Source organism: Emys orbicularis, chromosome 21 (assembly GCF_028017835.1).
Source record: "Emys orbicularis isolate rEmyOrb1 chromosome 21, rEmyOrb1.hap1, whole genome shotgun sequence".
NCBI lineage: Eukaryota > Metazoa > Chordata > Testudines > Emydidae > Emys > Emys orbicularis.
The window spans coordinates 21,629,449-21,641,077 of record NC_088703.1 but is presented as its reverse complement, the minus strand read 5'-3'; the positions used below and the strand labels follow the sequence as shown (position 1 = coordinate 21,641,077).

The following is an 11,629-nucleotide window of genomic DNA, read 5'->3' as shown; positions in this document are numbered from 1 at the left end:
TTGCGGTTCCCGCTCCTCGCCCCATCGCGCCCGGCCAGCGGGGCCGGGCCAGCCCCACGCTCATTCCCTGGGCTTGTTTGTGCTTCCCCCGAAGGCCCAACCCAGAGATTTACAGAGCAAACACGGCGATCCTGTGCCTAGTGGTCAGAGCAGGGGGGGCCGGGAGCCAGGACGCCTGGGTTCTCTCCTGGCTCTAGGGGGATGGGGTCATTCTCAGGATCCATAGAGGGAGGTCATAGGTCACAAAAGTCAACTTTCCCATCAACAAGTTGGGCCAATAAAAAATCCCCCCACTGTTGTGTCACTGCTATCCCAGGACCCGCCCCCGCCCCCCCGGCCCACATCAGTCAACGCATGTCATCAAATAAGCTGTAATTGGGCCTGCTGGCAAATAAGCAGGGTCAAAGGTCAAGACAATTACTTGCAGGTCATTGGTTGGGAAGGTTGGCGCGCCTAGGCCCTCGGGTCACAGGTCAAGGAACCAACACCTAGGGCAGCTGGCTCTCGTTGGCCCCGGGGTCAGAGGTCGCTGGGGTCACTGGCGGGCTGGCGCGGATGGGGTCAGAGGTCACCAGGGTCACCAGCAGGTTGGCTCTGATGGGGTCAGAGGTCACGGGTGCACCTGCCGGATCCCCCTGGGGTCAGAGGTCGCGGGCGCCCGGCTCAGCTCTCCTTCCAGCGGGGGCTGGCGCGGGGGGCCCAGGCTGCGATCAGCCCCTGGGCCGCGTAGTAGGTGCCCATGACGATGAGCCGGGCCTGGGGCACCGGGGCGCAGAAGCGATTCCTGGCCAGGACCAGGTCGGAGGCCATGAAGAGCAGGGAGCCGGTGGCCACGGCCAGGTGTGGGGGAGGCCGGGCCAAGGCCCGCCAGGCCACGGCCGCCAGCAGCGCCCCGTAGCCCCCCACGGCCGGCACGTAGGGGCCCCCCAGGCAGGGCCACAGCGTCGCGTAGGCCCCCGCCCAGGCCAGCGCCAGCAGCAGCAGGAGCCAGGGGCGGACGGGACGCAGGCCCAGGGCCCAGATGTAGCAGACGTGAGCCAGAGCGAAGGCCACCATGCCTGCAGGGGAGGGGGGGTGTCAGAGAGCCGTGCCCCTCACTCCCGACCCGCAGCCCCCTGGTAGCCCAGCCCTGGGCTCCCTCCTCCCCTCCCCCACCAGTGCTCCTCACTCCCGACCCGCAGCCCCCTGGTAGCCCGGCCCTGGGCTCCCTCCTCCCCTCCCCCACCAGTGTCCCTCACTCCCGACCCACAGCCCCCTGCTAGCCCAGCCCTGGGCTCCCTCCTCCCCTCCCCTCCCCTCCCCCACCAGTGCCCCTCACTCCTGACCCACAGCCCCCTGGTAGCCTGGCCCTGGGCTCCCTCCTCCCTTCCCCCACCAGTGGCCCTCACTCCCGACCCGCAGCCCCCTGGTAGCCCAGCCCTGGGCTCCCTCCTCCCCTCCCCTCCCCTCCCCTCCCCCACCAGTGCTCCTCACTCCCGACCCGCAGCCCCCTGCTAGCCCAGCCCTGGGCTCCCTCCTCCCCTCCCCTCCCCCACCTGTGCTCCTCACTCCCGACCCGCAGCCCCCTGGTAGCCCAGCCCTGGGCTCCCTCCTCCCCTCCCCTCCCCTCCCCCACCAGTGCTCCTCACTCCCGACCCGCAGCCCCCTGGTAGCCCAGCCCTGGGCTCCCTCCTCCCCTCCCCCACCAGTGCCCCTCACTCCCGACCCGCAGCCCCCTGGTAGCCTGGCCCTGGGCTCCCTCCTCCCTTCCCCCACCAGTGGCCCTCACTCCCGACCCGCAGCCCCCTGGTAGCCCAGCCCTGGGCTCCCTCCTCCCCTCCCCTCCCCTCCCCCACCAGTGCCCCTCACTCCCGACCCGCAGCCCCCTGCTAGCCCAGCCCTGGGCTCCCTCCTCCCCTCCCCTCTCCCACCACTGCCCCTCACTCCCGACCTGCAGCCCCCTGCTAACCTAACCCAGCCCTGGGCTCATAAGAACTAAGAACGGCCAAACTGGGTCAGACAAAAGGTCCATCTAGCCCAGTGTCCTGTTTGCCGACAGTGGCCAATGCCGGGTGCCCCAGAGGGAGTGAACCTAACAGGTAATGATCAAGTGATCTCTCTCCTGCCATCCATCTCCACCCTCTGACAAACAGAGGCTAGGGACACCATTCCTTACCCATCCTGGCTAATAGCCATTAATGGACTTAACCAGCATGAATGTATCCAGTTCTCTTTTAAACCCTGTGATAGTCCTAGCCTTCACAACCTCCTCAGGCAAGGAGTTCCACAGGTTGACTGTGCGCTGCGTGAAGAAGAACTTCCTTTTATTTGTTTTAAACCTGCTGCCCATTAATTTCATTTGGTGGCCCCTAGTTCTTATATTATGGGAACAAGTAAATAACTTTTCCCTATTCACTTTCTCCACACCACTCATGATTTTATAGACCTCTATCATACCCCCCCTTAGTCTCCTCTTTTCCAAGCTGAAAAGTCCTAGTCTCTTTAATCTCTCCTCATATGGGCCCCGTTCCAAACCCCTAATCATTTTAGTTGCCCTTCTCTGAACCTTTTCTAATGCCAGTATATCTTTTTGGAGATGAGGAGACTACATCTGTACCCAGTATTCAAGATGTGGGTGTACCATGGATTTATATAAGGGCAATAAGATATTCTCCGTCTTATTCTCTATCCCTTTTTGAATGTTTCCTAACATCCCTCCACCCCCCAGCTCTGCCGGTGCCCCTCACTCCCGACCTGCAGCCCCTTCTTGCCCAGCCCTGGGCTCCCCACCATGGGCTCTGCCGGTGCCCCTCACTTCCAGCCAAATACCTGGGAGGAATAGGTGCGGCCAAACCAGGCAGGTGTCTCCCAGGCTGGAGAACATCAGCCCCCAGCAGACCCGGCAGGCGGCCGGGGTCCAGGCGCCATCACCCCAGGCCTGGGCCGTCAGGAAGAAGACCAGGCTCAGGACCGGGAGGCTCTTGACGCCGGCGCTGACCCAGCTGGGCTCAGGCAGCCGCAGGGCGAAGTACAGGGCGCAGGAGGCCAGGAACGGCAGCAGCTTGAGGAGGCGGCTCTTGGCCTGCAGGGTGGGGTGGAAATGGACACGGCCACTGCCCGTCTACACTAGGGAGAGCGCGGCGCGCCCGGCCTGGGGACTATCCCTGTTAATTGTCATCACATTAACTCTGACACCTATCGCTACGCCAAGCTATAATGGACATTCTGGCTAATTCACTGCGTTCACTCTGAACCCTACTGATATCCACTAGTTGACAGTGTGATATCATTAGCTTTCAGAGTTAACATGGTTTTGTCAGTTAGTTTGCAATGTTAATGCCAAAACCTCACAAAAACCTGTTTTAACTAACGGTCCTGTTAGTTATTTCACCGTGTTAACTCTGAAAACTACTGACAGCCCACTGAATGTTATTAATGCTGATAACAAGGTGTTAACTCTGAAACCCAATGATAACCCACTGTGTATGGGCCTTGTTGACTATTCCACTAACAAGAGACTTACCAGGAACACCCAGCTAAATCTACTTATCTCAGGCTGCACCGTGGCCCGGTGGAAGTGAGAACTGACTCCCTTTCATCACTATGTTTTGTGAACTCTGGAACCTACTGATAACCCAAATGAGATCAACCTTATTAACTGTTTCACCACCAAGATACCCCAGCTAAATCTACTCAGCTCACCTCACCGACTCTCATCCTTGTGGGGTTGGGAAGTAACCCCCTCAATGAAGTGTTAACTCTGAACCATTTTGCCGTGATGTAACGCATCTTCCTTGGTAATTCAGATACCAGAGCAATCACAGCAACGTCCCGCTTCACCTGCTCTATCCCCGACCCCGTTCCTGATCCAGCGCCTCGTCTCTGCTGCTGTGTGTTAACTCTGAAAGCTACTGACAGCATCACTTCAACCACAACTTTCCATCTTCATATCCGAGCTAGACTTTCCCCAGGAATTTCCAGTTGAACCCGGGCACCACACCAACCCTGAAACAGCCACTCAACCAAAGTAAAAACTGGGCCCTTGCCCACTCATCCCAAGGGGACGTTCACTCTGACACCTACTGATGGCACCAACAACTTTTTAACTATTTCACCACCAAGAGTTGTAGCAGGAAGAGCCCATTAAGGCTGCTCCTCCAAAGGGTGAAGAACTGCCCTGTTAATGCTAAAATAGCAGTGTTAACTCTGAAACCTACTGCTTTAACCTTGTCCCATTCACATCAACAGAGTGTTAACTCTGAAACCTACTGATATTGTGCCTTCAAGGTCACCCACGCCTTCACTGCGATCAGGGCTATCCACGCTGATCCTGCTACCAGCCCTGCTTCCCTTCCCCTCTGGGCCCAGCAGCGCCCCCAGCTCAGGCGGGCTACGGGAAATGGTGCAGAATTGATGCAGAAATGGCTGCAGGGAAATCCCGCCTCGATGGACCAGCTTTACCGGCTCACAGTCTCAGGAGCCATAACAGCAGCACAACGACACACGGAGGTTACTGGGGTTGAGTGGGTTAGAGGGGGGGCAGGACTCCTGGGTTCTATCTCCGGCTCTGAGAGAGGAGTGGAGTCTAGTGCCTCAGAGCAGGGTGGGGGAAGGGAACTGGGTGCCAGGACACCAAGGGTCTACCCCCCTCTTGGCCCCACTTCGTGCCTCAGTTTCCCCCTCCTTACATCAACCACAAACTTCAGGGGGTAGCGGGCGTCTGTCTCCAGAATGTCCATGGTGCAGGGCTGGGGCTCCGGGACGCCCCCTGGCTGCTGCTCCCAATTTCAGGCACCCTCCTGGACGTTGATCTCCTGTGGATTCAACAGAGCCACAAATGGGTGTGTGGGGGAATTGGTCCCTCCCGCCCCATCCCCACCCAGCACCAACTGGTAACAGGGAGGCAGCGGCAGGGGGAAGAGGAACTGCTGTGTGTCGATGAGGGAATGAGAGGAGTGGGGCGCAGGGGTCAGAGCAGGGGGGGCTGGGAGCCAGGACTCCTGGGTTCTCTCCCCGGCTCTGGGAGGGAGTAGGGTCTAGTGGGTGGGGGGGGGGCAGGGGGATTGGCTCACCGTCCTCTGGCTGCCAGCTGGCTCTGCCACCGGCGTCCTTCCCTGGTCTCACCTGCTGCTTCTACACCTGGGTGGCTCCCTGGGGCCTTGGCTCCGGAAAGGGGGAGGGACCCACATCCTGTATCCACAGCCGTCTCCTCCCCCACTCAGCCGGGAAGAGCAGTGCCTGGGGGGGGTCTGGATAGAGCCAGCGGGGGGGTTGGGCGCCAGGACGCCTGCATTATACCAGGAGCCCTCGCCCGGCCCTGCGATACAGCCCCTCTGGGGTGGGGCACAGGGGCTGGTTTATTCACCCCCTCTATATAGCATCCCCGATTGACATAAACACAACTGGGGTGGGGGGCAATGGGGCAGCGACCCCCAACTACCACCCCGTTAAAGCCTCACAGGGATGGGACGTTCCACCCCACCCCCCCAAACCTTGGATCTGTCCTGGGTAGCGTCCCGGGCTCGGCGTTTGGGTCAGAGGCTCGGCATCCCGCTTGGCAGGCGGTTGGCCAGCAGGAGCTCCTCCTGGGTGAGGCTCAGGGGTGGCTGAGTCTCCTTGGTCATGGGTCAGGGACGGTGGCGGATGTAGCCAGACGTGCCCCCCGCCCGTTTGCTATTTTGAGTGCGGTTTCCTGTTATGCCAATGCAAAGCCACAAGCAGGGGAAAGCCCTCAATGATGTTAGATGCTTGCTTAAAGCTGCATTGCTCTATATCGTCTCTTGTATTCATGCTTATGAATATGTGATCAATTAATGTAGGGAATGAGTGAGGCAGCATGAATGTGACAGCCAATGGCAAAACAAAGAGGCAAATATCGCCTTTTATGGAGCCATGGTATTATCTGGGTGAAGTTATGTGACGAAGTGGGGACTCTCCCTTGTTAGGTTGTATGTGAGCCCATGTGTGTCTTACTGTTTTGCATGAAAGCTGCGTGGGCCTCCGTCCCCCTGTGCGTTGCACCAATGTCTAGAGGGTGGGAATTAGGGTGGATGACCTTTGTGGGGGTTGCTCCCGCTGCCTGCGGGAATGCTATGGCCTGAGACCCAGGTGACTCTGGCCTGGAAAGCGAGATAAAGGCCGGAGGAGGAGCAACGGGCAGGGCAGGGGCTAGGCAGCTGGAAGCAAGTCAGTCTCGGCCGGTTTGGGGCACAAGGGGAGGACCAGAGCCCTGGCTCTGGGCTCCCCTCCCCACAAGATGGACTTGGCTGAAAGTCACTGATTTCTGTGCTGTTCTACACGGAGGACACTGGGGTTGAGTGGGTGAGAGCGGGGATGGGAGCCAGGACTCCTGGGTTCTATCGCCGGCTCTGGGAGAGGAGTGGAGTCTAGTGCCTCAGAGCAGGGTGGGGGAAGGGAACTGGGTGCCAGGACACCAAGGGTCTACCCCCCACTTGGCCCCACTTCGTGCCTCAGTTTCCCCCTCCTTACATCAGCTGCAAACTTCTGGGGGTAGCGGGCGTCTGTCTCCAGAATGTCCATGGTGCGAGGCCGGGGCTCCGGGACGCCCCCTGGCTGCTGCTTCCAACTCCAGACCCCCGCCTGGACTTTGATCTCCTGCAGATTCAACAGAGCCACAAATGGGTGTGGGGGGAAGTTGGTCCCACCCGCCCCATCCCCACCCATCCCCAACTGGTAACAGGGAGGCAGCGGTGTGGGGAAGAGGAACTGGTGTGTGTGGATGAGAGAGTGAGAGGAGTGGGGCACAGGGGTCAGAGCAAGGGGGGCAGGGAGCCAGGACTCCTGGGTTCTCTCCCCAGCTCTGGGAGGGAGTGGGGTCTAGTGGTTAGATCAGGGAGGGCTGGGAACCAGGACTCCTGGGTTCTCTCTCCGGCTCTGGGAGGGAGTGGGGTCTAGTGCGTGGGGGATTGGCTAAATCTCTCTCACCATCCTCTGGCTGCCAGCTGGCCCTGCCACCTGTGTCCTTCCCTGGTCTCACCTGCTGCCTCTACACCTGGGCGGCTCCCTCGGGCCTCAGCTCCGGAAAGGGGTAGGGACCCACATCCTGTATACACAGCCCTCTCCCCCTCCCCCAGCCTGGGGGGGTCTGGATAGAGCCAGCGGGGGGCTGGGCGCCAGGACGCCTGCATTATACCGGGAGCCCTCGCCCGGCCCTGCGATGCAGCCCCTCTGGGGTGGGGCGCAGGGGCTGGTTTATTCGCCCCTCTATATAGCATCCCCCATTGACATAAGCACAACAGGGAGGGGGCAATGGGGCAGCGACCCCAACTACCACCCTGCTAAAGCCCCACAGGGAGGGGACGTTCCACCCCACCCGCCAAACCTTGGATCTGTCCTGGGTAGCGTCCCGGGCTCGGCATTTGGGTCAGAGGCTCGATGTCCCGCTTGGCAGGCGGTCGGCCAGTGATCAGGTTCAGGGGTGGCCGAGTCTCCTTGGGGGATGGTGGCGGATGATCCAACGGGCCCAGGGGTCCCAGAGGAAATCCACGGCGAGGGGGGGCAGACGCCCCGACCCCTGTCTGTGCCGCACAGCCCGTGCTGTGCCCCCAGAGGAAGACCCGGCAGGGAAAGAAGCAGGTCCCAGAAATAGACCCGCTGCCCCAAATCCGCTCTGGGCCGGGTTTGCCCCCAGCCTGTTTGCTCTGCCCCGAGGCGGCTTCGTTTTCAGACACGGCTCTAGGGCCGTTTGCTCTTCGCCTCACGTCCCTGCGGGAGATGCCAGCCAGGTGTCCCCTTCGGCGAACCAGCAGCTGCTCTTCAGCCCGGGGGGGTGTACGGGGGGGCGCGGGGAGCCCTCATCTTCTCCTCCTGCCCACGCTGCTGCGGCCTGGGGGGGGACGGGAACCGCGCGGTGTCCCCTCCTGTCTTGCAGGGCCCTGGCTGAGCAGTGGGAGCTGGTAACGGCCACCAGGCCCGGGGACCGTTCCAGGCCAGGGCCCCCGCCAGGCAGGTCACAGTCAGTCCAGCAACCAAGGGGCAGCGTCTGGTTGCGAAGGTCCTTGCCTGGGCTGGTGGTAACACCCCACGCGACGAGCCAGGGCCGTTTCCTTGCTTCTCCTGTGAACTTTCGATGCCAAAACTAGGAACCTAGGACTTGGCGGAGCAGCTCAGACCACTCGCCCGCGCCCCCCAGGACCCTCTCTCAGGCACCGGCCAGTACCAGCCGCTTCAGAGCCGGATCCAGGACACCTCGAGATCCCCTGTCCCCAGGGGCGGTCCTTGGGCACTGCAGCAGGAGGGTTTGGTGTTCGCTGGTTTATGGCTCATGATTCGGACTTTAGTCCTAGATTCCCCGGCCAGCGGGGACCGACCGGTGTGCTCAGGTCCGGTCTCCTGGATAAGCCAGGCCGGGGATGGCCCTGACCGAATCCCTGGTTGAACCGGAGCAGATCTTTCAGAAAAACAGCCCATCCGGAGCTGAAAGTGGCCCTGGCTGGAGAACCCACCGTGACCCGCGCGAGCTTGTCCCAACGGTTCACGACCCTCCCTGGGCAAAAAAATGTGCCTTAGTTCCAGCGTGATTTTGTCCAGCTTCAGCTTCCAGCCTCTGCAGGGTGTTAGACCTTTCTCTGCGAGCTGGGGCTGGAGGCGCTTTCGCTCCCTGCCGCGGGCTCAGGGCTGGGGGGGCTCTCGCTGCCCGCTGCGCCCCAGGGCCGTGGCAGGGGGACAGAGCTTCTCCGGTCTTGGGGGGGGCAGAAAGGGGCAAACAGGTTGCGGGGCAGCAGGGGGGAAGGATGGGGGGGACCCTGTGTGGAAGAGGGACAGGGGCCGTGGGGAAAGGGCTGGGGTGTCCTGGGCCACCTGGGGCTCTTCAGAGGTTAATAGGCAGCTCCTTGTCTAGGCACCGACTCCGGGGCTGGAGCGACAGGCGCCAACTTTCCAATGTCCCGGGGCGGGGGGGGGGGGGCTCACTGCTCAACCCCCAACTCTGCCCCCTCTCCACCCCCTCCCACCTCCTCCCCTGAGCCTGCCGTGCCCTTGCTCCCTGCCCAGAGCCAGGGCCGAAGTGGGGGGGGCGGGGAAGCCGGTACAAATTACCGGGGCCCGGCGGTCCGGAAGGGGGCCCGGTTTCCCCTGGCTGTTTAGCCGGTCCGCCCTTACCGGGGGGCCAGAAAATTTTTTTCACCAGAGTCTGAACCCGCTCTTGGCGGCCAGAGCCTCCTGCACACCACGAAACAGCTGATCGGGAGGTGCGGGGAGGGAGGGGGAGGTGTTGATCAGTGGGGCTGCTGGTGGGCAGGAGGTGCTGGGAGCCGGGGGGGGGAGCTGATGGGGGGGCTGCTGACATATTACTGGGGCTCTTTGGTAAATTCTGGCTCCTTCTCAGGCTCAGGTTGGCCCCCCCCCGTGGTCTCTGACATCTACTTCATCCTTTCCCGTAACCCTTCTAAAGCCCCTGGGGCACGACCGGCTCCCCCAGACCCAGTCATACCACTTGTTACATGGGAAAAGGAAACAAGCGAGATAAAAACGCAGGCGTGGGGGTTACCACATCTCATTCCTGCATTCGGGAAAACAGTCGCAACGGCCGCTGTCCTGCCTGGGAATCTTATCACTTCAGAACAGACTTTTTGTCCTCTACAATTAACACAGGCCGTTTCCCCTCACCCTTTCCCCGAACAGAAACGTATTCGGTGTTACTTTAATCCAGCCATGGCAGGTCTCCTACCCCTCTTTCAGGCTTCGCCATGATCACACGTTCGGGGGAAAACGGGGGTTGAAGATTTGCTTCAATCCTTATTTTCATATTTGTCAGGGGACGTCGGGAAACCTCAAGGAGTCGCTGACCCTACTGCCAACCGTCCCATTACCCGGATCCCGACCGCCGCCCCTCCTTTTGCCGGCTGCATTTGCATGTCGGTGGCAAGTTCGTTCGGGGCCCCTGCCGCTGCCCAAAGCGCCAGCAGCCAGCCGGGCCTCACCGTCACCGAATCCCCCGAGATCCGGGGCCGCGCTCCTTGCCGCAGAGATCTCTGGGCTGGGCAGAGACAAGGGTGCACGGCCCAGCGAGGCGAGTCCCATAAGAACCCCAGCGAGGCAGCGAGTAGATTGGATCCTCTTTAAGACATTGAGGGAGGGAAGAATATGGGGTGAAGGGGAGATACTGACTCGACGGAGCTAAACCTCCAGTGCCCCCCCAGAAAGAGCTTTCAATAAGCTCCAGTACTGATGCAATGACCCCCCCCCCCCCCCGAGGTGAGGATGCAGCACAGTAATTCCAGGGCTGTGGGATCTGGTGGGGGGGCAGGGGGGCATTGTGGTCTCCGAGTTTCCCCTGGGGAATGAGTGGGAGGGGGGCGGGGTGCATGGGCAGGGGAGGCTCAGAGCCAATGTAGCCCCATGACAGGGGAGGGGCACACGGGGCGGGGGGGGGTTGAAAGGTTGCCAACTTTCTATTGGCACAAAACCGAACACCCTAGTCCCACCCCTTCGCTGAGGCCCCGCCTCTGCCTGGCCCCTTCCCTGGGGCCCCGCCCATTCCTGGCCCCTTCTCTGAGGCCCCGCCCCACTCACTCCATTGCTCGCTCTCCCCCCCCCCCCACTCACTGTCAGTGGGCTGGGGCAGGGATGCAGGGGGGGGAGTGAGGGCTCCAGCTGGGGGTGCAGGCTCCGGGTGCGGCCAGAAATGAGGGGCTGCGGGTGGGCGTGTGGGGTGCAGGCTCTGGGAGGGTGTTTGAGGCTCCCCACTTGCCTGGGCTCCGCGCAGCTCCCAGAAGCAGCCGGCACGGCCGGCCCCCTAATCACGCCTGGCCCCCCCGGAATCACACCCCCTTCAGGCCTCAAACCCGTCACCCCCCAACCACCCACCTCCAGCTCCCTGAGCCGCCAGGCTGCTGCAACCGGCCACTAGAGGGCGCCGTCACACAAGGTTTGGCAAAGGCTTCAACCACCATTCGTGAGAGGGCTGGAAGCCAGGACACCTGGGTTCTCTCCCCGGCTCTGGGAGGGGGGTGGGGTCTGGTGGTTAGAGCAGGGGGGGCTGGGAGCCAGGACACCTGGGTTCTCTCCCATGGCTCTGGGAGGGGGGTGGGGTCTGGTGGTTAGAGCAGGGGGGGCTGGGAGCCAGGACACCTGGGTTCTCTCCCCGGCTCTGGGAGGGGGGGTGGGGTCTGGTGGTTAGAGCAGGGGCGCTGGAAGCCAGGACACCTGGGTTCTCTCCCTGGCTCTGGGAGGGGAGTGGGGGCTGGTGGTTAGAGCAGGGGGGGCTGGAAGCCAGGACACCTGGGTTCTCGCCCATGGCTCTGGGAGGGGGGTGGGGTCTGGTGGTTAGAGCAGGGGGGTCTGGGAGCCAGGACACCTGGGTTCTCTCTCCGGCTCTGGACGGGGAGTGGGGTCTGGTGGTTAGAGCAGGGGGGGGCTGGGAGCCAGGACTCCTGGGTTCTCGCCCATGGCTCTGGGAGGGGGGTGGGGTCTGGTGGTTAGAGCAGGGGGGTCTGGGAGCCAGGACACCTGGGTTCTCTCTCCGGCTCTGGACGGGGAGTGGGGTCTGGTGGTTAGAGCAGGGGGGGCTGGGAGCCAGGACTCCTGGGTTCTCGCCCATGGCTCTGGGAGGGGGGTGGGGTCTGGTGGTTAGAGCAGGGGGGTCTGGGAGCCAGGACACCTGGGTTCTCTCTCCGGCTCTGGACGGGGA

General features: G+C 61.9%; 1 protein-coding gene across 1 annotated transcript; it reads right to left on the bottom strand.

The window, feature by feature from the left end:
* Positions 1–364: 364 nt before the first annotated feature.
* LOC135893226 (lysoplasmalogenase TMEM86B-like) lies at positions 365–6,534 on the bottom strand. The gene is made up of 3 exons (XM_065421027.1): positions 6,469–6,534; positions 2,809–3,061; positions 365–1,058 (listed from the first exon to the last, which is right to left on the bottom strand). The coding sequence occupies exons 1-3, from the start codon at positions 6,517–6,519 to the stop codon at positions 664–666; spliced, it is 699 nt and encodes a 232-aa protein (XP_065277099.1). The 5' UTR covers positions 6,520–6,534; the 3' UTR covers positions 365–663.
* Between the last annotated feature and the right edge of the window lie 5,095 nt (positions 6,535–11,629).